This window comes from Heloderma suspectum, chromosome 7, assembly GCF_057233095.1.
Source record: "Heloderma suspectum isolate Gila_16-S chromosome 7, 16-S_ref, whole genome shotgun sequence".
Lineage (NCBI taxonomy): Eukaryota > Metazoa > Chordata > Lepidosauria > Squamata > Helodermatidae > Heloderma > Heloderma suspectum.
In genome coordinates, this window is record NC_139464.1 from 125,040,050 (window position 1) to 125,064,927 (window position 24,878).

General features: G+C 45.3%; 1 protein-coding gene across 2 annotated transcripts in view; it reads left to right on the plus strand.

Annotated features, from left to right (window-relative positions):
• Positions 1–1,289: 1,289 nt before the first annotated feature.
• The window catches only part of LOC146340303 (uncharacterized), a 76,634-nt gene continuing 53,045 nt past the window's right edge, over positions 1,290–24,878 (plus strand). Inside the window, exon 1 of one of the 2 annotated variants that reach the window (XM_084811391.1) lies at positions 1,290–1,663. Coding sequence is in view for 1 of the 2 variants with exons in the window: in XM_084811390.1 (XP_084667516.1) it covers positions 24,166–24,246 (81 nt within the window). In the remaining variant the exon portion in view is untranslated. Of the gene's footprint in view, positions 1,664–23,815; positions 24,247–24,878 lie in introns of those variants that run through there. The other variant, XM_084811390.1, reaches the window with a different exon arrangement.

The following is a 24,878-nucleotide window of genomic DNA, read 5'->3' on the forward strand; positions in this document are numbered from 1 at the left end:
GCTCCCTGGGTACATGTAAGCCTCTGAACTCTGAGGTTTACGAACGTGTGACACAGAGCAGGAGGTGTGTTGTGTCTCCTGTGCTGCATTTCAGCAAGATGAGTATTTTTGCCTGTCTAGCAGAAGCTTCAGGGAGGGAAGAGGCGGGGGTGGCCATAGCATTCGTCATATGGCTGCCACCCCAGTCCCCGCCCCGGGGAACAGCCCTTTCGTGCCCTGTGAACTCATCTTTGAGAGTTCATAGCAGCAGCCCATGTGATTCTTTCCACACCAGCTATGGGGGGTCAGGGGTAGGGAGTGCAGTTTCCTGGCTCCGAGCTTGGAGCCAGGAAACCAAAATATCCGATGTCCCCCAGACACTGTGTAGGGGCATAGGATTGCTCTCTTAAAATAGAGAGAGAGAGAGAGCGTGCGCTAAGGACTTGTTCATTTAAGCATGATTAGCCATCGCTACCCATGAAATGTAAAAAAAGAAAAGTATTTAACATTTGTTTGGGTTCAGAAGTGTGGATTGGCAGGGTTTAATTGGGAAAAAATATGATGCAAAAATGGTAGTGACCAGAAAGGGTTTTCTCTCCTTTTTTAAAAAAAAATTAGTGTTAAAATATGTTAGCACTATAACAGCCTTTCATTTAAGCAGTATTTCACTCATTTTTAAAAAAATTATAGCCATGAAACCATTTTGGCAAATTAAAATGTTGATTAAAAATTAACAAGGTTATAAAATGGTGGCCACCATAAAGTGAACGTGCGCTGAGCTGTGAAAGGTTCACCAGCCCAGTACATCCTTGCCCATGTGAAAACCACATCTCTCAGAAAGAAAAAGAGAATAGCATTATTGTGGAACCCTCTTTCATCCTTCTCAAAGAAGCTGGACTTCCTGTGGTAAGAAAAAAAGGTGGGAGAAGCACTCAGAGGACTGGGCTTGGATGACAACATCGTCTGGACTCACTGTAAAATGTGAGTGAATGAGGCACGGCGATGCCACATCAAATGCCTAGTGTGGAAGCCGCACTTTTTCTTGAGGCAGCCCTGCTGAAAAATCTGCCAGGGGAGGGGATCAGGACTTAAGTTTTGTGATACCAAACTGACAGTCTGTGGATATCTCCTCTTCACTGTCCATAAGTAGATTAGAAGCACTTTGTTTTTGCTTATATTACTGCGTAAAGTAATTGATGGTACTGTACACTGATGGCACTAATCTGATAAATCCAGGAATTTCGTTTTGAAAGGGATCTGTGGACTACTCTCAGCAAAGAAAGTTATTAGTGGGTTTCAGTTTCCAGCCTATTGCGCGCTATGATCAGTGATCTCTGTCCTACCTCCCTTTTTCTCAAGTCTGCTTATCGCCCTGCTTTCCTTTGTGCACCGCTTTGCCCCTCCTCTCCCCACCTGGTATAGGAGTCTCTTTATTTCCTTACTAGACTCTGTGATGTGCAGGCCAATCAGCCTGTAGCTTTCCTGGCTTCCTGTCTCTCCCAGGTCGTAGGTGTGTTCCTCCGTACTCACCTGAAAAAGTTAGACACAGATGAAATACCTTCAGCCTCAGGGAAGGCAGAAAAACTTCAGTCTCATTCCAGCAGCATTAGTAGTGAGAGCTACCACCAGAGCTGGGTTTACAGGAAAATACTGACCCAAAGATCAAAGATGTGACACCAATCAGGTAAGAGAACTAAACCTTGTCCCTCTATTGCAATACAAGGAGGTAAACTTTGCCCTGTTGCCACATTCCAAGGTGAATCGGAGTGAGAGAGAGAGAGATGTGTGGGGCCTTGTATAGAAATTCCAGCTGAGCTGTGTCAGATTTAATCAAGAGCGTAATGGGGTCTGACAGCCAAGTTCTGGGGAAGAAAGGAAAAGAAAGGGACCCACCATTTTAAAATGGAAAGTGAAATCCATGACCTTCTCTCCCCCACCCCCCAATAATAGCTGGGGCCTAGCTTGATTCTTGTTGGATATAGTCTCTTTCCTATAAAGACTCTGTTACATGGGTGCTTGGTTTATGCCTTAGCTTTTCCCTTGGAAGGGGCAACAGGAGGGCCTGAGTCTCACCTCCTTTGTAGAAGGAAAACCAGGAGTGGGGAACACATTTTTCCATGCAGCAGCTAGACTGCCTGGGCTCAAACTCCAGTTAGTAAAGATTTGTAGAGGAAAGTAGCCCTCTGTGAGGCTGCAACTATCGTTCTCCAGGGATGAATAGAACCTATTTCAAGTTTGTATCCATTAGTTGCTAAGCAGGTCTCTTGTCAGCCTCTTGCCAATTACTAGGGCCTGAAGCTGAGGCCTTGCCTTGTCCCTCGTCAAAGTGGGTTTCTTCCCACCAAACAGCACCTTCCTTGGCTTCTGACCTTGGAGATGAGCAACTGCAGCATCATCTCCCTAAAGAGAGGGGCTACTGAGGACAGCAACCAAGTCAAATGGACTGTGCTTGAACTCTGCACACCTTTGTATTTTCCTTCCGAGTTTTATTTGCTGATGTCCTGTGACTTTTATGGTACTCGGAGGTGATTGTTGTGATGGCAAAGAGACAAGGGCTAACTCTCACAGAACATAAGGGTTCCTTGACTCTGCCACCTCCTCCAGAGGCTTAATTGGAATTAATTGCCAGCCTACGTGGAAGGCTTTAACGAGTCTGTGTTTTTCCTGTGTGGATCTGTCAGACCTTTCTACATTCAGGGGTTCTACGGCAGTTAGCTTAAGGCCGCTTCTGATGTTAAAGCAGGTCCCTCTTATTTTAGGACATCCGTTCCACAGAAAATAATCTAAATATAGCATGTAGTTGGTTGTTTTTAGAACAGTCTGGCTCCAAAGAATGAACCCAAGGGAATAACTTGGTTTTTTAAATGGAATTGAGAGAGAGACAGAGATGTAAGTGCTTGATCTGCACTGACTCCTGAAGAAGGGACCAGGGGGAAGAAATAGTTGTTGGCCATTAGTAGCAAGAACACGCACAACTAGTGATGGATTGGAGTCAGTATACATTTTAAACAACAGTTATATAGTTGTTATTCGCTACTTCTGCAAGATTCATATGTCTTTCCTCAATACAGCGCATCTGTTGCAGAAAAATATTTCCCCAACACTCAAACCAACATTTTCCACTGGGAAAACACACTTTTTCAGCCAGTTGCAACGATTACTGATGCACTGTGGTTTCATGAGTGTTATGGATGCATACCTAGTAGACAGTGTCAATGACATGATTGGTGATGAGCAACACAAGTCCCCAACTTGCCTCTGTCATTTTATGATTGCAGAAGTTTTATATTTTTATTGGACCCTGGCTGAAGTGTGTATATGTGCAGTAGCAAGTGGCTGCATGTGAAATTCTTGACATTAAAACCCCGGTGCAATAGCCGGGGCTGCATATATGTAGCCCTTGTCAGACCATGAGCAATAGCCACCTGCAGTGAAAATCTCTCCTATTCTAAAGAAAAAAAATGGCAAGTAGCAAAAAAAGGCCCTCCATTCATTATTTGAAGATAGGGTATAATGCTGGTGGTGGTGGAGCAGGGCTAGCGGGAGCACCAAGCTAAACATTTCACACCAGTGAAAGCAGGTCACATTCGTTCATCTCTTCCTTTTTTCCACCTGTGGGAAAATAGCCACTGAGGGGGAGTGTCTATCAAAAGGATGTATTGCCAGTCTCTCGTAGAGATGCACTGGGAATGGGATACAGCAACAGGATCTAGCATTCCCCTCTACACATCACTTCCTATAATATATATATAACAACTAGGTATATTAGCAATAAGGTTACTAAACAGTGGCCAGGTATAGAGGATAAGCTGTGTTAGCTCGTTGTAGCAAAAATATCAGAGTTTTCTGACAACGTAGGGACTGCCAAACTTATTATGGCACAAAGGTCCATGGGCTTTGGCCATGAAAAGCTGTGTCTCAATACTTTTCTTAAATGATGCCCAGAAAAGTTTTGTAAGGATGTTACAAAGAAATTGGCTGGGAATATTGGTGGGGAACTGTAGTACAGTTGCCATAAATAGCATGGGCATTAGGAGTTTGTAGGATGAACAAGAGTGGGAAGGGGGGACACAGGTCTGGCTATAGCACAAAGTGAGACCCGTAACTTCTCTGCCTCTTCAGTGCTGCTTGCTCCCTAGCGCCATAGACAGGAGATAAAATCACCTCAACCTGTGTAGGGTGGAAAGGGGCAAACTGAAATATCTCTTGTCTCATGCTTGATTTGTGGCACCAACCAAAGAGGTTCACCATGTGGGGCCTGGAATGTCACCCGTATATTTGTGGAACTTGACTGACTAAATGTAATTTACTGGTTGGCACTTTATATATGGATATCAAAGCTAAAGGGATCACACAGTTCTAGATAGCATGCTTTGTCCTTTTGTGATGAACAAAATGATGGTCTTGGTGGGAATTAGAACTGAGATAATAGAAAAAGTTGCTAATTTTTTACTGGTGGTTGCTCAAATTAGATTAGGGGCTATCAAAGATTTGAGATGATTCAATTTATTTTTGTTGTGTTTTTGGTGTTTTTTTGGTCAACGGTTACTTTTGGGGTAAAATTTTATCATGTTACCTTATGCGTCAAATTGTATCGATCTAGTAATGCTCATGTTTTATTCAGCTGCTGTGGGCAGAATAGAACCCAACAATTACAAAATGGAGGCATTTACATATTTGAAATAGTTCGGGGAGAGCAGGATAACTCGACACAGTGGTGCTGTTCACAGGAAACATGGACCAACACTGAATGTGTAGCTCCCTCCTAAGCCAGTAGGGTTGCCTCTCTTGGTCTTTATGACAATAAATCATGCCATTTCACTCAGCTTGGCATCTCGCACAGCAGAGAGCTTCGGCTATTGGGTGGTATAGAAATTAAATAAACAAACATATTTCTGCTCTTCACCAATCAATTTATTTATAGTAAGTGAAGAATAGGCATGATTCAATTGACAGTTAGTGCAACTATGTAGGAATATAGTGAAGATATATCTTATTATTCATACCTTGTAATCAAAGGTGCACCAGACAGAAAACAGTTAAGAAATCAATTTAGAAGGACAGCTTAAGCCTAGACAGACGTATGCATTAATACAGATTTTCTCATTAGATGATATATTAAATATGCAATGCCACTGAAAATGGCAGCTGTGTGTTTAACTCCCCACTCCATTTCTATGATGTCTAATACCTATGTCATAATACGATATTCTGTGTGCTCCCACCTCCATGACTACTGTTGGTGCAGAATACTGCACCATCAGGTCACAGCTGAGTTCTACTAGATGTTGTGGATGGGGAGAGGGATCTAAATTTGCGACTGCCATTTTTAGTGGAAGCCACGTGATTAGTGCAGATCTTCACAACTTATGACTGACTGACCTGGGGGGGTGTCTCCACCAGCGATGTACTCCGAGCCGGCTGCGGGTGGAGGTCGTTAGGGATACATGACTACGTGGCCACCCAGCAGCCACTCCAGAGCTTATCAGGGAAAACTGGATTTCCTGAGACTGCTTAAAGTCCCATTCTTTTCCTCAAGTTGGGTTCTCCCCGGCATAGTTGCTGTGTGCCCCAGCCCCCGCATAGACCTCGGGTATGCCAGGCCTGCCCAGGGGTGTGCCTTTCACGTGACCCTGGTCAAGGGTGTTTCCTCTGTGTTTCCCATTCCTGCATAAACCAGTTGGTGTCTACTTAGAAGTAACTCTCATTGTACTCAATGAGGCTTCTCCTCTGAATGCCCACATCAGAATTTACAGAGATCCCCCTCAATTGAAATGGCACAGTTTAAAGCATATTCCCTAAATGCTCTAAAGCTAGATTCTCAGTCATTTGGTTTATTGCCTTAGGCAGTAACTACTTCAAACCTTCATTAGAGAGATCCTGCACACCACCAGGTTAGAAAGGAGGCTGGTTTCCCATGCCTGTGTTCTCCCCCCCCCCCCGCTTTCCTAGCACAAGCATATGTGTGTCTACCCAGAAGTAACTCCCAGGCTCGCTCCTGAAATGCAGGTGCATCTGGACCTTCAAAGGAAAGTAGAAAGCGGTGAGGAGAGGTGGGAAGCCTCTCTCATTGGTTGAGCAGCCCCTGCCAGTCAGATGACTTCACCCCCACCCCCACCAGGAAGTATGTCCTGTGAAGCAATTTTTACTGGTGCAGAGAAGCTGCTCATGGGTCCCTGCATGGACCAAATGGCAGCAAAGCTGATTCCTTTCAAAACATCCGATACTCCCCCATTCGCTTCTCTTTCCGTTGTCGTGGAGACACGGCCCTGAATGCAGTCCATCAGCCATGTACTGTACTCGCCAAGTGCTTGACGCTCAGCCCTTTTTACAGACGGGTAGCAAAACTAGGAAGTTTACTCAACTCATGATGTGTTGCCATTGATCGCTAATGGCCTGCATTGGGCTCAGTGGGGACACGCTATGCAGGCCTGGATTAGCATATCAGCGTTCTTGCTTCCAGGGTGGAACCGTGGCACTGAGAACAGATCAACGTTCGCTTGTGTGGGTGCAGAATGCCTTCCACTTAGCACTAACTACAGAGGGCCCAACGCATCATCAGGGGCCGGGGAAAGGGTTTTTCAGATGGATGTGGAGTCTCGGCATCTGGGGAGGGGGGGGGGATGACACACTGCCTGCCCATCTACACTGCAGATGGGAAAAATCATGGGGCTAGTGTAGCGATTTGCACATTTTTCTGCCTTCAAAGAACCCTTTTCTTGTAGAATCATCTGCTGAGGGACTGCTCTCTGTTGGAGAACATTCTGAGGAGTGTCCCCGACTTGGTTCATGCAGGACACTGGCCGCAGCAGTGTAACTAGGATGCAGCACCAGGGGCACCTGGTTGCAGTCTAGATGTCGGTGAATCTTTGCCTGGGTTGTGCCACTGCAGTTGGAGCCCCACATAACTGAGTGCTCTTCCATACAAGGAAATGCCCTACTCCAAAGAAAACCCGCATTTCAAGGAAAAGGCTGGGCTGCAATGTACTTGGACAAACACTTTTTCCACATTTGCAAGGGTAGGAGGAGGGTGAAGGAAGTGGGCGGAAGACCTGTGGGGCTGAAGAAGATCTTAATGCTTTCCAGGGCACTTTCAGGGGACTTAAATTTTTTATCAGCGCATTCATAAATTGGTAGCAATCCTCCCCTGATCCATCCAGGGCCATTCTTGCCCTGAAATGCATCTGAGGAAGGATGCTGCATCCCAGCACCACATCCTTTCAGGTGCACTTTGTGAACCTGTTGCGGGAGGGGGGAATATGTGCATTGCAAGGGAGAAATAAGGCAGACACCACTGCTGTGATGCACAGGGAAGAATGGCTGTTGCCCATTTCCATGGTGATGGTAGAACTATTTTTAATAAGTGTGGGACAGTTAAAATGCTCTCCCTAAACTTTAGTTCTGTGCCTCCTTCCAGCACAAAAAACAAAGCACAAAGACGCTCAAGGCATCTAACAATAATAAAACATAAGTTAGAATCTTCATTAAAACAACATAAAAACAGATCTATAAAAAATATAATGAAAAGCACAACAATAAAAGAAATAGACAGCACCCAAATAATTAAAACCCCTTTCAGCAGCAGCTCACCTTACATGCCAGGGGCCTGCCTGAACAAAAATATGTGTCCTCTGTTGTCCTGCCAGGAGAAGGACAACAGATGGGGGGCCAACCTGAATTCTCTTGGCAGGGAGTTCCATAGCCTGGGAGCACCCACCAAGAAGGCCCTTTCTCACATCCCCATTTTATGCCTCTGATTGTGGCAGGATAGAGAGAAAGGCCTCCTCTGAAGATCTTAAAACCTAGGCAGCTTCACATGGGAAAATGTGGTCTTTCAGGTATCCTGGTCATATAGGCCTTTATAGGTCATAACAAGCACATTACATTGGGCCCAGAAATGGACCAGTAGCCAGTGAAGCTGTTGTAACAAGTGAGACAAGTGCTCCCTGTAACCAGATCCAGTCAATAATCTGGCCGCAGCATTGTGGACCAGCTGAAGTTTCTGAACACTTTTCAAAGGCAGCCCCATGTAGAGTGTGTTACAGTAGTCCAAACGGGATGTAACTAAATCCTGTGTGACCATGGCCAGATCAGACGACTCTAGGAACGGGTGCACTTGACGCATTAGCCTCAGCTGCTCAAACACACTCGTGGCCACGAACGAAACCTGGGCATCCAGGTTCAGGGCTGAATCCAGAAATACACCCAAACTGTGATCCTGAGTCTTCAAGGGGGGTGTACCTCACCCATCCAGCAAATAGGTTGAACCCCTATTTGCTGATCTGCCTTTTGGCTAACCAGGAGCATCTGTCTGGATTAAGCTTCAATTTGTTTGCCCTCATTCAGTCTGTTACTGACATCAGACACTGATTTAGAACCAGGACAGCTTCCTTGGATTTAGATGGAAAGAGTTGGGTGTTGTCAGCATACTGGTGGCACGAAACCTCCAAACTTTGGACAACCTCTTCCAGAAATTCCATGTACATGTTAAATAGCATGGGGCCAAGATAGAACCCCGAGGGATCTGACAGGCCAACTGTTGCAACGTCAGACAAGAATCCCCCAGTGCTACCTTCTGAAATTGCCCCTCCAAGAAGGACCAGAACCATCATCAAACAGTGCATCTAGTCCCATCCCAGACTTGTGCCTCAGAAGGATGCCATGGTCAACTTTACTGAAAGCTCCCAAGAGATCCTGCAGAACCAGCAAGGACTGATTCCCACTATCCAGCTCTTGGCATAGATATCCACGAAGGCAACCAAAGTCCCATAACCAGGCCTGAAGCCAGATTGAAATGAATCCAGATAATCCCCAAACCCCTGGAGCTGAGAAGCCACAATATGCTCCACCACCTTGCCCAAGAATGGAGTATTGGAGACCAATACGGTGAGATTCAGGGAGGGTGTTCTTTTTAACAGAGATCTTATCGCCACCTCTTTTAGGCAAGACAGAATCACACATCGCTGTAAACAGGTGTTTGTCAGGGTGCCCCTGTTGCCTGCTGAATTCTCCAATCGCCAAAGTCAACACTCAGACAAAAGGGCTGTTTTCCAAGGCTTTAATTCCATTTATCCTAATGAGGCATACAGATGCTAATTGCTTGAGACTCAGAGGAACTACAAAGGAACAGCCATCTGGGGGTTTCCAAGGGTTAGGACGTCCGTTGATCTCCATTTGGGAGAAATGCGGCAATTCTCTGAACTTAAGGGGTGGGAGGGGAAGATCTACCCCTCTCCTGTGATGCTTCTGGGCGCAGCTGTTGACGTCGAGCCAATCGGGCTGAGCGCCGAAGCTTGGCTCCTGCGATCTCCTGCTTGTGCCTGCGTCTGCGCCTCGCGGCTAAAGTTCAGGTTGTCCCTCCCTTTCCATGCCTGGTTCACTGTCGCTCCCAGGGATGTGAGAAGGGGGGGCTCCCCCTCCAGCTGCACCTCTGAAGTCTGAGAGTGTTCCTCCTTCACGAGTTGTCTCTCCTCCTCAAAATCAGAGCTGCTTTGGGACTCTATGGGCGGCTCAGATCCAACCCTGACAGTGCATCACTACCCTTGCCCACTCGGCCAGTCCCCCCTCAGCTGCTTTTATAAACCAGAAAGGGTTAGGGTGCCGCACATGGATGATAGGCCTCACCCCTCCAAGGAACCTGTCCACATCCTTGGGCTGTTGCAGATGGAAAAGGCATCCTTGAAAGGCTGGCCCTGCCTCCCTCCCTCACCAGTTTGTTTCTCTGAGCAGCCGCCCACCTTCTCACCTCAGTGACCTAGAGCATAGAACTAGTCGGTTGCTGATTATGAGGCTGAGTAGGAATCTTTAGGGTGCCCTCATAACTGGAGAACTGAGAGTGACTTTTTACCTACTTCATGCTGTGTGTCGTTGAGGGGTATGAAGTTGATTTGGGGAGCAATATTTATTTGGCACAGCTGGCAGGTAGAGTGTAGGTAAGGAGAGAGTTAATCAGAGGCTACCCTAGTGAGCACCCTGAGGAATCTCAATGATGAAAGGGAGCTACTCCAACGGACCCCCTCACAGCCAACTGGCGAGAGGGCCTACAGAAGGGGAGCTACCCTCGGGCTCTGATGCTCTCATCACATCTAGGGCTGTCCAGCCGTGGTGGCATGGCACAGTCAGGTGCTTCCTCAGCACACCTTTAAGGTGTGCGGGCAAGTAGGGATGTATGAGAATTTCATTTTTGCTTGCAAAACATACGAGCATGCTGTGTTCAAAGACCCAGACATGATTGCCTGTCCCCCCAAAATGTCTGCAAATTGCCAGACATGCTGGTGGTTGATTTGCACAGCTTTCCCACTTTGCTTTTGAACAAATTTCCCCTACAGACGGAATCAACCCCACTTTAGTCTATGGAGGAAATTTGTGCAAATTAGGAGGTTTGTGCAAATTTCATGTTCGATGGCTGCTGAATTTCTGCAATTTTCCAGTTTTTGGAGAGCGAGCAGCAATCACAAACGCAAACAGGAATCAGGCACAAAACAAGCAGCAAGACAGTGTTCAGTGAATCCCAGTGATCTCAGACATGGCTCATTTGCCCCTCCCTATAGGCAAGGACAAGTAAACTGCCCTGGCCCTCAAAGCCATGGTGAAATTGCCCATGCCCAGAAGACAGTAGGGAAGGTATCCTTCCAACTGTCAGCAAAGTCAAAAACCAACACGAAAGGGCTGTTAGCTTGTTGCTAACATGTTGTCTTTGTTGCAGATCTTGTTAAGTTAATGAAGCTGATGCCCATTTATCCCACTTAATGTCTCATATCTTCATTCCTGGCAGAGGTGGGGGGTGGGATTGTGTTTGTCACATAAAGTGAGGTCCTTTCTCCATTCCGCACACTACGTAACAGTAAACCCAGGTTTGCCCGCAAGTGTACACTCAACAGGGAGCCCCTTTCATGTGTTCTATGACTATGTGGAGGGGAGGAGTAGGATCACATTCAGTCCCTACTCCCAACCTCCATGCATTCATGCTAAGGTCAGAATAGAGCTCCCATGTATACAACTCTTCCTGGGAGTTCACAATTGAACACAGGGTCATATGCGCACACACACACACACACACACACACACACAGAGAGAGAGAGAGAGGTGGGGCTCTAACCTAAAATGAACACATGTAGATTGGGCGATCGGCTTGCTGCCGAAATCTTGCTCCCAGCCATGTGTGTTCACTCTAGCTAGATGAGTCATCTGAAAAGGGCTGGCTGAGCACAGGCTTGCAAATGTGTTTGTATTTGTCTCATTCACACATTTCATTTTTAGGTACACACTTACAAAATCTTGGGTGCCACCTTAAACTGTAGTGTGTGAAATAGTCCTGAGTGGCTGTTGTTTTCAACAACTGGAGAGGCAGAAGTTGCTAGACAAATATACCAAAGGCACAAATCCTTTTGCTTAAAAGGTTTGTGTTGATATATTTCTATAGGTATGTTGAGGAATATAAAAAAAGAAAATAATCACTATGAAGTATCTTAAAATAAACAGCTTTCTTGCAGTTTAACTTTGCAAACAAGATTGAACAATACCTCTGAACCTTCATGAACTTTGTCTTGCCCCGTTGCCCCCACTGAACTCTGATACATTGTCCCTGAGATTTGCAAGCTAAATAGAGCTGCGCTGCTGGCACTAGTCCTTAAAACACCGATCCTATGCACACTTACTTGGGAGTAAGCCCTGCTGAACTCAGTGAGGCTTACTTCCAAGCAAAAATAAGTGGAATCAGGCTAACTTTCCTTTGCTTTCATTCACATGGTAAGCAGAAGTAAGGCAAGAGAGGACCAGAGGCTGACAGGCATCCTCTGAAGAGCGGGAAGAGCACAGAGGCAATCTTTGCCTCTGCGCTTCTCCCTCTCTGCAGTTTTGCTAGATGGGCATTTTTGCTCTGCGGAGGGGGAGGGAAGGAGTTTGGGAAGGGCTGGGGATAGCTCATATCCCCTCTTCCCCAGTCCCCTCCTGCCCATTGGCACACCCCCTTTTCCTTCCTTCCGAGGTCACCTTTGTGACCTCATAGAGGCAGCCAGTGTGGATCTCTCTGTGCTGGCGGGGAGGGGGAGGGGAGCTCGGACTCCTGGGTCCGAGGTCTAGACACTAGGCCCAAACTATCCTATGGCCGCCCAGATGCTGTCTAGGGGCCATAGGATTGCTCTCAGAATCACCTATGGGTGATAAAAAACACAACAGTTGTAGAACAATGGGTGGGATCAAAAGCACCCTCACTGGAGGTGTTTCGAGGTGAGGTTTTTATTGTGCAATCACACTCCCTCATTCACAGAATTTTACATGGGAGCGAGGAGTCTTCAGTTTCAATGGGGCTTGCTCTGTAATACTCACATGATTATTTCCAAGAATATAACCCAGTTTTCTTTACAAAGATACTCAACACAGTTTGTAACGTACACACATACACACATACTCATCAAACAGAATGCTAAAACAACATTAAGGCCTACTTCGCACATAACACTAACCGACGGTTTGTTGCCTTGCCCATGGTTTGTCTGGCAAACAATTGAGAAAACAAACCACAGTTTGCTCAGTCTCTGGGTTGTTTGTTTCCCTCCTCCCTCACCTTACATCTTGTTCCCAAATGCCTTTTTCTGCACTGTAGCACTGGCATGCTACATGTAGAGCAGCTGGGTTTTTTGACTGCTCTTGCTCACCACCTCTGTAGTCTGGCAAAACAAGCTATGAACAACCCACAGTTCTGTGTTCGCACATAAGGACAACCCATGGTTGAAACAACCCAGAATTCACAACCCAACAACAAACCATGGGTTCTCTTTCTGGGTTCTCTTTCTGGGTTGTTCATGGTTAACAAACCATGGTTTGTTAGTGTGGTGACATTCATGCATCATGACAACCCAGAATTATGAACAAACCATGAGTAAAATAAACCATGGGTTAGTGTTACCTGTGAACCAATTCTAAAAACTATTATATAAAATTATCAATAATAAACACATAAACTGCAGCATAAATAGTGGCATACATTAAATTTTAACAAGAGCAATTAAAAACCCATTCAAAACACAATTTAAGACTAAACTTTCAGATATATAAGCCCCAAAGCCTCTTTGGAACAGACAGCCATGTTTGCACTGCCCATCTAAGTGTACATAAGATTGCACACTTTAGCCTTTATTCTAACTTGCCATTCTAATAATGAGATAATATGCTTGTCATCTACTGCAGGAAAAACTGATCAGGATTAAATTGCAAGTGTAAATATATGTAAATACATGCAGTTGTAAGTAGGCCATTGCCCAGTACTGACATGATGCTAAAAATAGCTAATAAGGGATGACTCTAACCAGCAAAGCCAGTTTAAAACTAGTCTGGCAGCCGCGGGAGGTGCAAGGAATAAAAGTGTAGTCATACTTGAACGTGAACCTTCTTTAGACAGAAAGAATAATCCGTGTTCAACGATGTAAGGTCTCATTATGTACTGTGGCATAGTACATAGAACTTGGGGATAGTTCTGATAGATTAATTGAAGACTCAACTCTATGGTTGGCTTTCACAAAGTGTGATGAATATATATTCAGACATATTAAATATGAAAAAGGGAGAAAATCATGAGTATTTTGAAAGTGGCCTCCATGAGTTAACACCTTTTGTGGTAGCATTTATGGAGAACTGCCTTCTGCAATTTTTACGGGGAAGCTGGGGGTTTATACTTGCTAGAGTTGAAAGGAATTTGCTATCAAAATTCTCTTTTTCAGATTCCAGTGTAAAATATTCACTTGATTTTCTCTGAATGCTTAACATTTCACATTTGTATTTGCAATTAAAATGAATGAAAACAAATATATTGTTATTTAATATTTGACTTCAGCACTTTATGGTTAGCACTGGTTATGTTTGCATGGAAAGGTAGGCCAGGATACTGGAGGATGCTGGCTTACTCATAATGAGCCACATGCACCCGTTGGCTCCTCTTGGCCCTTCCCACTAGTGAGAGTAGCTAAACAAACTAGAAATGGTTTGTTTCGCATGTCATCCAAACCCAGGATCCTGGCTTCGTTGCTCCCTCCAAAGGCTATGATCACAAACTAGGATTTATTTGGGGATTATGAATCCTAGCTTGTCTGGAAGCCAGGGTTGTGGGTTCAGACGACATGCTAAGCAAACCATTGTTTTGTCAAGCCCCTTGCACTAGGGAGTGGAAGCAAATGGGCTGTGTGCACTAACATGAAACATATTCATGGTAAACCAGGATTTTCTGGAATCATGGCTTACCATTCTATGCAAATGCAGCCACTATTTGGTATATCAACATGTAATTGTACTGAGCATTTGTCAGTTTATGAGATTTCATATCTAAACTATTGATAATATTCCATCAACTTAAAAAACACACACCATATTTTTAATTTCAAGCTTTGAAATTTTGCATTCAAAATGGACTTTTTGGGGTGCAAAATTGAAATATTTCAATGTGTATTTAATTTGTGCAGAAGTAAAACTTACTCGGCAGATGCATAATGTACAAGGAAAGACCAGTTTTCTCTTGTTGGAAGATGCAACAACACTATAGATAAGGAAGAAAAGGACAATCAAGCCGACCTTTCTCTCAGATCTTCTACAAACAATCTTGGGGGCAGATGGGAAAGTAATCCAGGGTTTCTGGGTGATCTCAGTCATACTAAGCCCCCTAGGCAGGGACCACATAACTTCTAGTAGCCTTTCATTTATGCAGAAAATAATCATGTTTTCAGAAGGAATAAAGAATGGGGAAATCATAAGAAAATCATAGAATCATAGACTAGTAAGGTTGGAAGGGGCCTTTAATGCCATCGAGTCCAACCCCCCGCTCAATACAGGAATCCAAGTCAAAGCATCCCTGACAGATGGCTGTCCAGCCTCGTCTTGAATACCTCCAGCGTGGGAGAGCTCACCACCTCCCTGGGTAATTGGTTCTATTGTCATATTTCTCTAACAGCCAGGAATGTTTTCCTCATGTTCAGCCAGAACCTGGCTTCCTGTAACTTGAGCCAATTATTCTGTGTCCTGCACTCTGGGATGATCGAGAAGAGATCCTGGCCTTCCTCTCTGTGACAACCTTTCAAGTCCTTGAAGAGCGCCATCCTATCTCCCCTCAGTCTTCTCTTCTCAAGGCTAAACATGCCCGGTTCTCTCAGTCTCTCTTGATAGGGCTTTGTTTCCAGTCCCCTGATCATCTTTGTTGCCCTCCTCTGAACCCTCTCCAGCTTGTCTGCATCCTTCTTAAAGTGTGGCGCCCAGAACTGGACACAGTACTCCAGATGAGGCAAAAACTGATGTAACATTTAAATCATGGTGTATATTAGTTGAAAGCTCCTTTCCTTCACGACATTCAATAAATACCCTTTTCTGTTCCAGGGTGAGCTCTGAAAAAATGGGTGCTACAGGTTTGCAGCTAGGTTCAGTTTGAACCTGGGAAACGTCACCCCACCATCACTAATTCATGAAGCAGTTTTACAACTGTTTTAATAATGTTCACAGTTCATTTGTTTTAGCAAGATGGAGGATGAATGCATAAAATGTACATATTCCTTTTTTTAAAAGGCAGACAACTTGCCTAAAGCATGAGAGGGAAAGACTGATGACTGAACCAGTTGGTAGAGTTGCTGAAAGACCTGCTGTGACTACTACTAAATCTTGTCTTTCAGCCTATGATTTCTTGGTGCCAAAGTATCTGAATTCCACAAGAAATCTCATTGAGTTCCAGACATTGCCAGGTAGTACTATCCTGCCTTCATAATGAAGGGCTTTTATCTTGTTTTTCCAACTGAATTGCGTGGGTACAGTCCTGTGATAACCTGTTGGAACGGGTCGCCCTTAAAGCAGGTTCCAACCTCCCTGTTCATGGAATCTGAAATGATCTGTGGGTAGAGTACATATTCCCCTGTGCTTCCTCCTTTAGGCTTTTAAACAGATATTCAAGAAAGTTGCTGTATGGCAGACATGCACAACTTAAATCTGAGCCACTATTCCATTTCACCTGCTACTGCTAGCCTACAGTTTGAGAGGTCCATGTATTTTATTAGTTATTTGAGATCATCCAGCTCTGCTTAGCTTTAAGGGTTAAATTTATTAGTTATTTGAGATCATCCAGCTGGATCTTCTCAAAAGCATGCGAATAAGTTTCAGTTTTTAAAAGAATGAGACTTCAGCGAATTATAACAAATAGATATATGCATTACACTGTCTATTGTTACACACTTTCCATTCCCCCCAGCCGTCTACAGTTCCAGGGACGGCACTACCAGGTTTTGTTTCCTTTAGATTAGAGGTCCTCAAACTCTAGTCCATGGCAGTCCTTGTGGAAAGACTGTGATACAGTCAGCGATAACTGTACTTGGCCCTGCACTTGATTTTTTCCCCTTGGATGACTGAGATCGGGGTAGTGTTGACCAGGGCCAAATTATTGAACAAGCTTAAAAGGCTCACACTTCGGCCTGTGATTTTCATAATGTGACACTGAGCAATCTACTCATTTTTCTCTAAAACGTCATCAGTGAGAAGCATGCTAATCAGCAGTCTGGCCTGTGCTTTGATTTGTAGAACAAAAGAAGTTCATTCAGTTGTCCACCAAGACCCTGCCACACACCTTTTTGAGTAGGCCACAAAGTTTCAGAACTGCTGTTTTAGACGTAAAGGTACAGAACATTTACATCATCTTTGTAATATTTACTTTATTTACAAATATGCAAGCAAAGCAAATGTAAATATGCAAGCAGAAACACACCCACATGCCGTCTGTCCCCCCCCCCCCCCCGGATTCCCAACGATCTCCTAAACATTTGCTCCTATTGATGAAACGTCAGCAAGCCATCTCGGGCCACTAGCCCAACAAAGTGATTGTGGGTCAGCAGCTGTAACAATGCATTGACAGCTGAAATTCTGCCTAAAATGAAATTTGCAGCATATTTTGGTGAACTATCTGAGGAATATCAGGTGAAGCCAACTGGGTTTTGATAAAATAAAGAAATCACTCTGGGGCTTTGCATTTCCCTAAAATGTACCTTTCCAGCTTGTAATTATTTAAAGTTGCCCCAAGATGGCAGAGTAAACAAGTAGCAGTAACATAAACATAAAACAAGTAGCAGTAACATAAAATTCTTCCAGTAAACTGTATTTTGTCAATAAATAAAATCTAGTCAATAAGCAAAATAGTAAGTAGATTGCATCTGTATATCCAAGAATGTGAATAATATTTCTGCTTGACAGAATTAAGAATCAGATTAATCCTAAGCTAAAAGTCCACCCTAGGCCACCTGGTTGATACTGTTTGGACATACCACCCGTAACTGAATTCAGTGTTTAGAAAGAACTGCATTAGTGCCTGTTGCGTTCAGAGGCTTGGGACTTTTGGTAATAAGACTAAGGGCAAAATCCTATGCATGTTTAGACAGAAAAAAGTCCTACAGTTTCCAGCATTCTCCAGTCAGCTGAACTGTCTCCATGCATAAGGCTCCTCCACATGGGGCTTTTATCCTGCAATTGAGATTGGTTACTCATGGACGTTGGCAGGTCCTTTACATGACCTCGTTAACCTCCAGCGCCTCTCCTGTGGTTTCCAACCATTTCTGCAGCTTAATTTGAAATGGAACTAATGAGCTAATTAAAAGGACTGGTTCCATTCAATTTGGATTTGTCCATGTAACGAGGAAGCAGCGCTATAACAACAGTGCCATCTAGTGGCTATATAGTGAAACATATAGAACTCACAGATAAAGTGGGGGGAGGGAAACGCATGTAGGACGGTGCCCCAAACGTAATAGGTGTAGCATTTAATTCTGTCGTTTCTTGCTTACTGCAGCCACAGGCAGACTGCTGTTTTTCCTCCCAGAATCCACCTCCCCCCTGTTAGTCGACTAGTAGTCCTGGGATGACATATACTATGATTAACCCAGAGCATTCAGAAATCCTAGCCTAGATCAAGAAATGGATCTGCTACAAGCATTACTGTACCCCCAATAATTCCTTGCTCTTACCCATGACTAGCAAATACGAAATATATTATGCAAAATAAAGTGGAAATATGCAAATATGCTTCCATTTACATAAGCTATACATCCTGCAAAATTTCAGTTTTCTTGGCACAGGATTTGGATTAACTTCAGTGCAGACCTTTTGTTTATTTCTCCCCCCCCCCCCAAACACAGAGCTTGCACTATCCTGCCACACCCTGCAGCACCCATCCTGCTGCTGGACATGTGAATTTTAAAATACATAACAGTACAAGTTTCTTATAAACATTGTTTATAATGTCTGTTGGGCCATATCTCTGCATTGAAAGAAGAAATAATCCCAACCTGACAACCTTTGCTTGAGTTAATAATTGTCAGCAGTCATTTCTAGAAAGCACATGCTCCTAAAACCGTACTCCTAAATTCGTAGGTAAGCATTTACATCAAGGAGCTGAGTAATCAAGTGCAAGAGAAAACCACTTACCTAACTGTCTACAAAAAGACCTAATTTCAGACAGTGTTGTTGTTTTATTTAAAAGATTTTGGACTACCACTGTATTTGTTTAAGAACCATAGAATCATAGAACAGTAGGGTCAAAGGGGCCTACAAGGCCATCGAGTCCAACCCCCTGCTCAATGCAGGACTCCAAGTCAGAGCGTCCCTGACAGATGGCTGTCCAGCCTCGTCTTGAACGCCTCCAGTGTGGGAGAGCCCACTGCCTCCCTAGGGAATCGGTTCCATTGTCATATTGCTCTAACAGTGAGGAACAGTGTTTCTATAGAGGTGGTTACCCCCCAAAACCCAGTGCGGCATTGACTTAATCAGCTGAAATTGTGTATGAACCTCAGTTATAAAAACATAACACTGATTCTTACTAAAAATACAACCACTGCATGTAGTTGCATTCTTCTGGAACTCTGCAGAGTCCTTCGATCTGAGCACCTAAACTGAGCATTCCCATTTTAGCACAGATTGGGGCCAGATCGCTTGCATTTGACCACCACCATCTAATCCACTTTTTGTATGTCTCGGTGACCAAGGGATTTCTTATCTACTACAGTCCTAGGTAGTTGAATAAAATCAGCAGACCTAAATACATTTAGGAAGCAATCCTATGGCCATTAGACACTGTCTAGAGGGCCATAGGATATGCTCTTTTCCAGGAACTGACATTGGAGCCTCTGCTCCGAGGTCGGTTCCCAGAAAACTGACCTCCCCTCACATCTGCGCTGCCTCGGAGGCAGCGTGGAGAAGCCCCATCCTCTGCGCTTGGAAGTGGAGTGCGGAGTGACTGAAAAGTGGTACGGTTGGGGGCGTTCTGGGGTGGGGAGAGTGGAGCTGCGTGCATGACACATCCTATGTGTCGTACACGCAGCCTCCTCTCCCAGTCAGCCCCCCACGGCTAGACAGCCAAAAATGTCTGTCTAGCGGAAGATAGCAGGGCAGGAGAGGCGTGGAGGGAACCATTCCCCCCCGTGCCTCTCCTGCCTTGCTTAGGATAGGCGTTCGCCTCTGAGTTCGGAGGCGGCCACCTATCTTGATAGGATTACACTCTTAATTGGGAGTATGCACCATGGACACAGAGGAACATACTTCTCTATGCATAATTGGGAATAAGTCCCACTGAAATCAGGAGGACTTCCTTCTGAGTAAACATTTGTAAAACTGAGCTGCAAACAAACGGGGAGAAATTGTGCTATCGTGTATTCTCACCCTAATAAAGCAGCGTACTTGAACTGAATGTACTCGTAGGTACTTGTATCGACCCTGTTCTCGTACTGAGGATTGCTGTCTGAGCCTAGTCTCTTCCTTTGCTCCACAACTATTATAGATTGAGTCTTCTCCACTTGTATGGACTCACTAAGCACCAGTTCTTCTCTAGACAGGCAGTTAGGAGCGGTTTGGAAAGGAAGCCGGACAGAAGCACTGCCATTTGCCTGAGGCAATGAAGAAGGAGTCAGCTTAGTCACAACCTGGATCTGACCACATGATTTAAAAGCAAGGAGAGACGTTGTTCTTTTGCTTAAAGATGGACTAGAAAAAAACATAGCATGTTCTCTCTCGTATCTTTCTGTTCAAAATGAACCTCACCAATGGCAGTCTGTGAAAAAGCAGGCCGGGTACTACATGGCATATGTTCATATGTGTGCATCCACCCTAACTAAAAAATGAAATGTGGGGTGGGGCGACGGGACTGAAACCTGAAGTACTCCAGTGCATGTCTTATTTCCTGCCTTGACGCACACAGAGATTGCCCAGGCAGCCTCCTATCCAGGCACTAACCAGACCCAGACAGGCTTAGACTCAGCAAGGGGCCATTGCTAGGTGCTTGATATGTCCACGCTAAAAACCTTTCTAAAAGATACTCTCAGCACTTCTCCAAAAGGCAAATGAGGGACCAAATAAAGAGAGTGATTTCTAGGAACAGGTAACAGAGTTGAATCAAAATGAAAACAAGTGTCCTTCACAGCTTAACCCCTACCCCCAATTAAAATTTGACTGATTCATCTATTAAAGCTTGCTGCACTACCAGGCATAGATATGATGCAAAGCACCCTTCCCCCATGATTGCAACAGGTTCCAAAGAACACTTCGGCTGTTATGCATGCAAGAGTGCAGTCGCCTTTAGGAGTAACGTTTATGTTGTTCACTGCCCAGTTTGTCCAGTGAGCCTTAGCTATTTATCTCCAAGCAGATACTGGTGAACTAAATATACAGTTTCTTTTCAGCCAGGCAAGCCATCCCTGGTTCCCATTAACTCAAGCACCTGTACACACAAGCAGAAAAGAAAAAGGTGGCACAGACATGGAATAAGCGGTGGTACGTCACAAAACATATTGAGCTATGAACAATAAAGTCCCTGGTTCAGATCTTGACTTTGCTATGAACACACTCAGTGGCCTTTCGCCAATCCAGTATTCTCTAATCCCCACCCCCCACAGCTGCAATATTGGGATGGCGATAGTACTGTTTTGATCTAGGGACAAGCAAGACACTGTTGCATAGAGCTTTCCCCGGTTTTGTTTAAAGGGAAAGCAGCTGTGGGAGAGTGCGGACTCGAATGGAGGAGGTGAGTGGCTGCTTAACTCTTGCCCCACTGTTTCCGCTAAAATCACCTTCCCCTGAGCTGCCTTTCTCTCGGCGCCAGGAAATATACAGGTATAGTGGGAGGAGTCACCACCACCCTTACCGCTTGACAGCAAAGCAAATGGAAGAAAGCAATTTTTGAGCAAATGGCCAGAGGAGAAAGCACCACTCCCCTGCCCTGCCCCCAGTGCTCTGCTCAAGTTTGCATCTTCTGGCATGGCTGTTTCGGGGGGGGGGGGCTTACACACAACCGTATGGAATGTGTAGTTTGGCCTGAAGGATTATTACAATGGTATGAAACATTTATAAAATTCACATGCGTTATTTAAATGCTACGGCTTGTTGGTTTGTTGCAAACTGTATCTGATTTTCAGAAGGGTGGCTGTGAGTCTGTGGCAGCAAAGCAATAATCTTGTTGTCTGTTGCATTTATTATTGAGTGAATGTCATGGACTACAGCCCACTTCATCCGGTGCATCCACGGAAAGCTTAGTCCACAAACAGCTTATGCCATAATAGATTTGTTAGTCTTTAAGCTGCCACAAGATTAGCAACATCCCACACAGCTATCACAAGAGCAGCTGTAGCATGTGCTCTCTCTGGGTGAGGCGCTGCATTTTCACAGATATAAAATACACACACACGCACACACACACAAACACACACACCCTGCTGTCTGAGTGCTAAGAAAATGCTACTTCCTGCCATAGGAGCAGAGCACAGAAAATGCTACTTCCTGCCATAGGAGCACAGAAGATATGTGTGCAAACTGTGCACAACAAATAAGAAATAGATGCACAATGTACGGCATGCAACGGATTGTGTGGAAAGACATATGAAGCTACCTTACAATATGTTAGAGCAGTGGTCCCACTAGGTCAGCATTGTCTCTGATTGGCAGGAGGGTCTCTGGTGGACGCATTTCGCGGCCTTGCTGCAAATAGCAATCTTTTAGTTGGAGGCACAGGGATCTGAACCTTGTCAACACAAAGCATGGGCTGTACTGCTAAGTTATGGTTACTTATAAAAGGGGCATCTTGTTTTACCTTTGAAGGGGAATGGATTCCTTGTTGGAGCATATTCATATATTTGTAAAACATATTGTTGGAATTATAATATGAAGCCACCGTCTCATAACAAGGTAATGTCACTTAAACCCATTGAAATCAGTGGGCTTTGTGCTGGATTGTGACCCACGTGTCTCCAGCTGTGCACAGAGGATAGCATTGCAGGGATGCAGAGATAGAATTATCAAGCTGTTATTTTATTCCCCCCATCTCCCTGCCCCAGAGTCCTGCCATAGTCCCTGCTCATCAGTTTTTACTGGCTTCTATAGTGCTTCAAGCAGTCCTCACTAAAAGCTCAGTGTTGAGAGTTCCTGCAATAGAAATGCATGTGTGTGTATGTGTGTGAGTGAGTGAGTGTTCCCTGCCCCAAGCATCCTTCATGTCCTGGAAACAGTTTTACGTTATTTTCAAAAATAACAGGCATGACCCAGAGTTAAGCACATTTTAGTCCCCAGTGGTTGGAGTGGGAGAATTACAACACTCAAGTATCTTCTGTTGAAATGAATGTGACTTTAAAGTGCTTCATGTTGGCTGAAGCATTTCTTAATACACAAAATGATGGGTGAATATCCACTGTAGTTTTTCACCCCAGAGTATGCACAATCCTGGACACTACCTTGGATTTTGAAAGTAATTATGTCACTCAAAAATTGATCAAATCTCAGTGGACATGATCTGTCCCTTCTGGCTTTCACAGAACTGCACATGGGTCGCTGTGCACATGGGAAGGGATGCCCAGAGACATTCCATGGAGCCTACCCAACTAGTCAGTGGCCACGCGCACTCCCATATACCTGATAATTGCCCTTAATGGGAGGCCAGTTTCTGCCTCACACATGGGTGTCTGGTGGCTCGCTCCTCTCCAGGCTCCCAGCACAAAGGTGACTCATGTGCCTTGTGGAAGGATGCTATGTGCTAGAAGGGCCAGGTTGCTAGTTGGTTATTGCCTGTATGTGAGATGCAGGAGGGTCTCCTGCTGTCAGTAATGGATGTCATGATGCAGTGTGCCCTACCCAGAGACCAGCTGAGGGCTGGTGAAGGACGAGAGAACTCCTCAGTCTATGGCAGCTCTCCCCGCCCTACTTTTGCCCTGCTCCCATCCTCCTCAGTCAGCATGGCCATTGGCCACGCTATGGCAGCCTTCTCCAACTTCCTTTTGGGCTACAACCCCAGGGAAGATTGGCCCGTAGGGATCCCTTCTGCGTATGCAAAATTGCTCTCAAGAAGCTCTGTGTGGGGGAGAGGGTGGGTCGCGCCCAGTGGTTTGGCTAGGGGGACCAATGGGTCATTGTGAAAACACTGCTCCTCCCCGGAGGGTATGCGTGCTCCAAAGCGGCATTGCGAAGGTGGCATTTGGCTGCCCTGTGTGCCGCTTCTCCTTGGGCTGCAGCAGGCGGTGGTGGGAGCAAGACTTCCACGTCCGTGCCAGGCTGCTCGCTCCTGGAGCCAGGGGGGGAATTTTCCTGGTCATGAATTGTTCTGTCTCCTCCCCCACTGTCTACTGCAGCTGCTAATGTTAGGCTGTGGACTGCAGCTAAGTGTGGTGAAATTTCCTGATGCAGATAATGATGTCACAAAGGGGGAGGGGGGGAAACCTCAAATTGAAAAAAAAAGCGAATCCTTTTAGCTCAACTTAGTCACAGATGGGGTGTTTAGACTAGATTTTCAGAGTTGCCCAATGCTCTGGCTTCCGGTTAGGCACAATGAAGGAGTGGCTCGCCAAGGAGCTTTGAGCAAACAGAACTGGATTCCTTTATTTCCTTGTCCTCCTGTTGCGGTGCAGGAAGTCGGGGGCAGCCACCTCGCAACGGTGGCTTTGAATATCCTGCTGCCTACGGACCTTTTCCCAGGCTACCTCTTGATGCCTATCACAGGATCCTCACAGGCAGCTCTTGCTAATGCCTGTCTGCAATGCCCTGCGTGCTTGCTTTGACCAGCTTCTGCCCTGCAAAACAACAGGGGTGTGATAGGCTGTGATGTAAGGCTGTCTCACGGATGCAGGCCTGGCCGCTAAACCCTTGCTTGGGGGCCGGGGCTGTCCTCTGGAGTTTTAACAGGCCTCCTTTTTGTGTGTGGGGCTTATGCACATTACTGGATTAGAGCAAATGGGATACAAAGGAACAAAGGACAGGATGCATTGCTACCGGAGACGGCCCGAAAAGGTAATATGCACTTTTAAATGGATCAACTAGGATCTCAGATCTTGAGTTTGCCCAGTCAAAGTTTTGTACAATGCATGAATTAAAATGAAGGGACAATGTGCTTTTCATCATTGTGGTGGAGCCTCCATGTTCAGGGGCAGCACATCTCTGAGTACCACCCAATGGTGGAAACAAACAGCAAAGGAAAGTCATCACCTTCACGCCTGAGCATCTGGCTGGCGCACGTTGCAGATGGAATGCTGGGCTGGATGGACCCTGGGCCTGAAGCAGCAAGACGAGTCTTGAGTTAGGGCAGCTTGTGTGGCTAAGCACCCAAACCAGCCTTCCTCGACTTGGTGCCCTCCAGACGTTTTGGACATCAATTCCCATCGGCCTGAGTCGCATGGCCAATGGTCAGAAATGCTGGGAGATGTAGTCCAAGACATCTGAAGGGCACCAGGTTTGTGAAAACTGAAAGCTATGGACCAGAAATCCCATGGTACAAGTCTTGCCTCTAGCATAAGTGCTGCTGGGTAGTCTTAGGCAAGCCTTCATCCCTGCGTTTCAGTCTGCATGGAGACAATACTGACCTGCCTTACAGAGTCATTGCAAGTGTTGCTGAGATGATGCGTGCGAAACGTTGTGAGCCAATA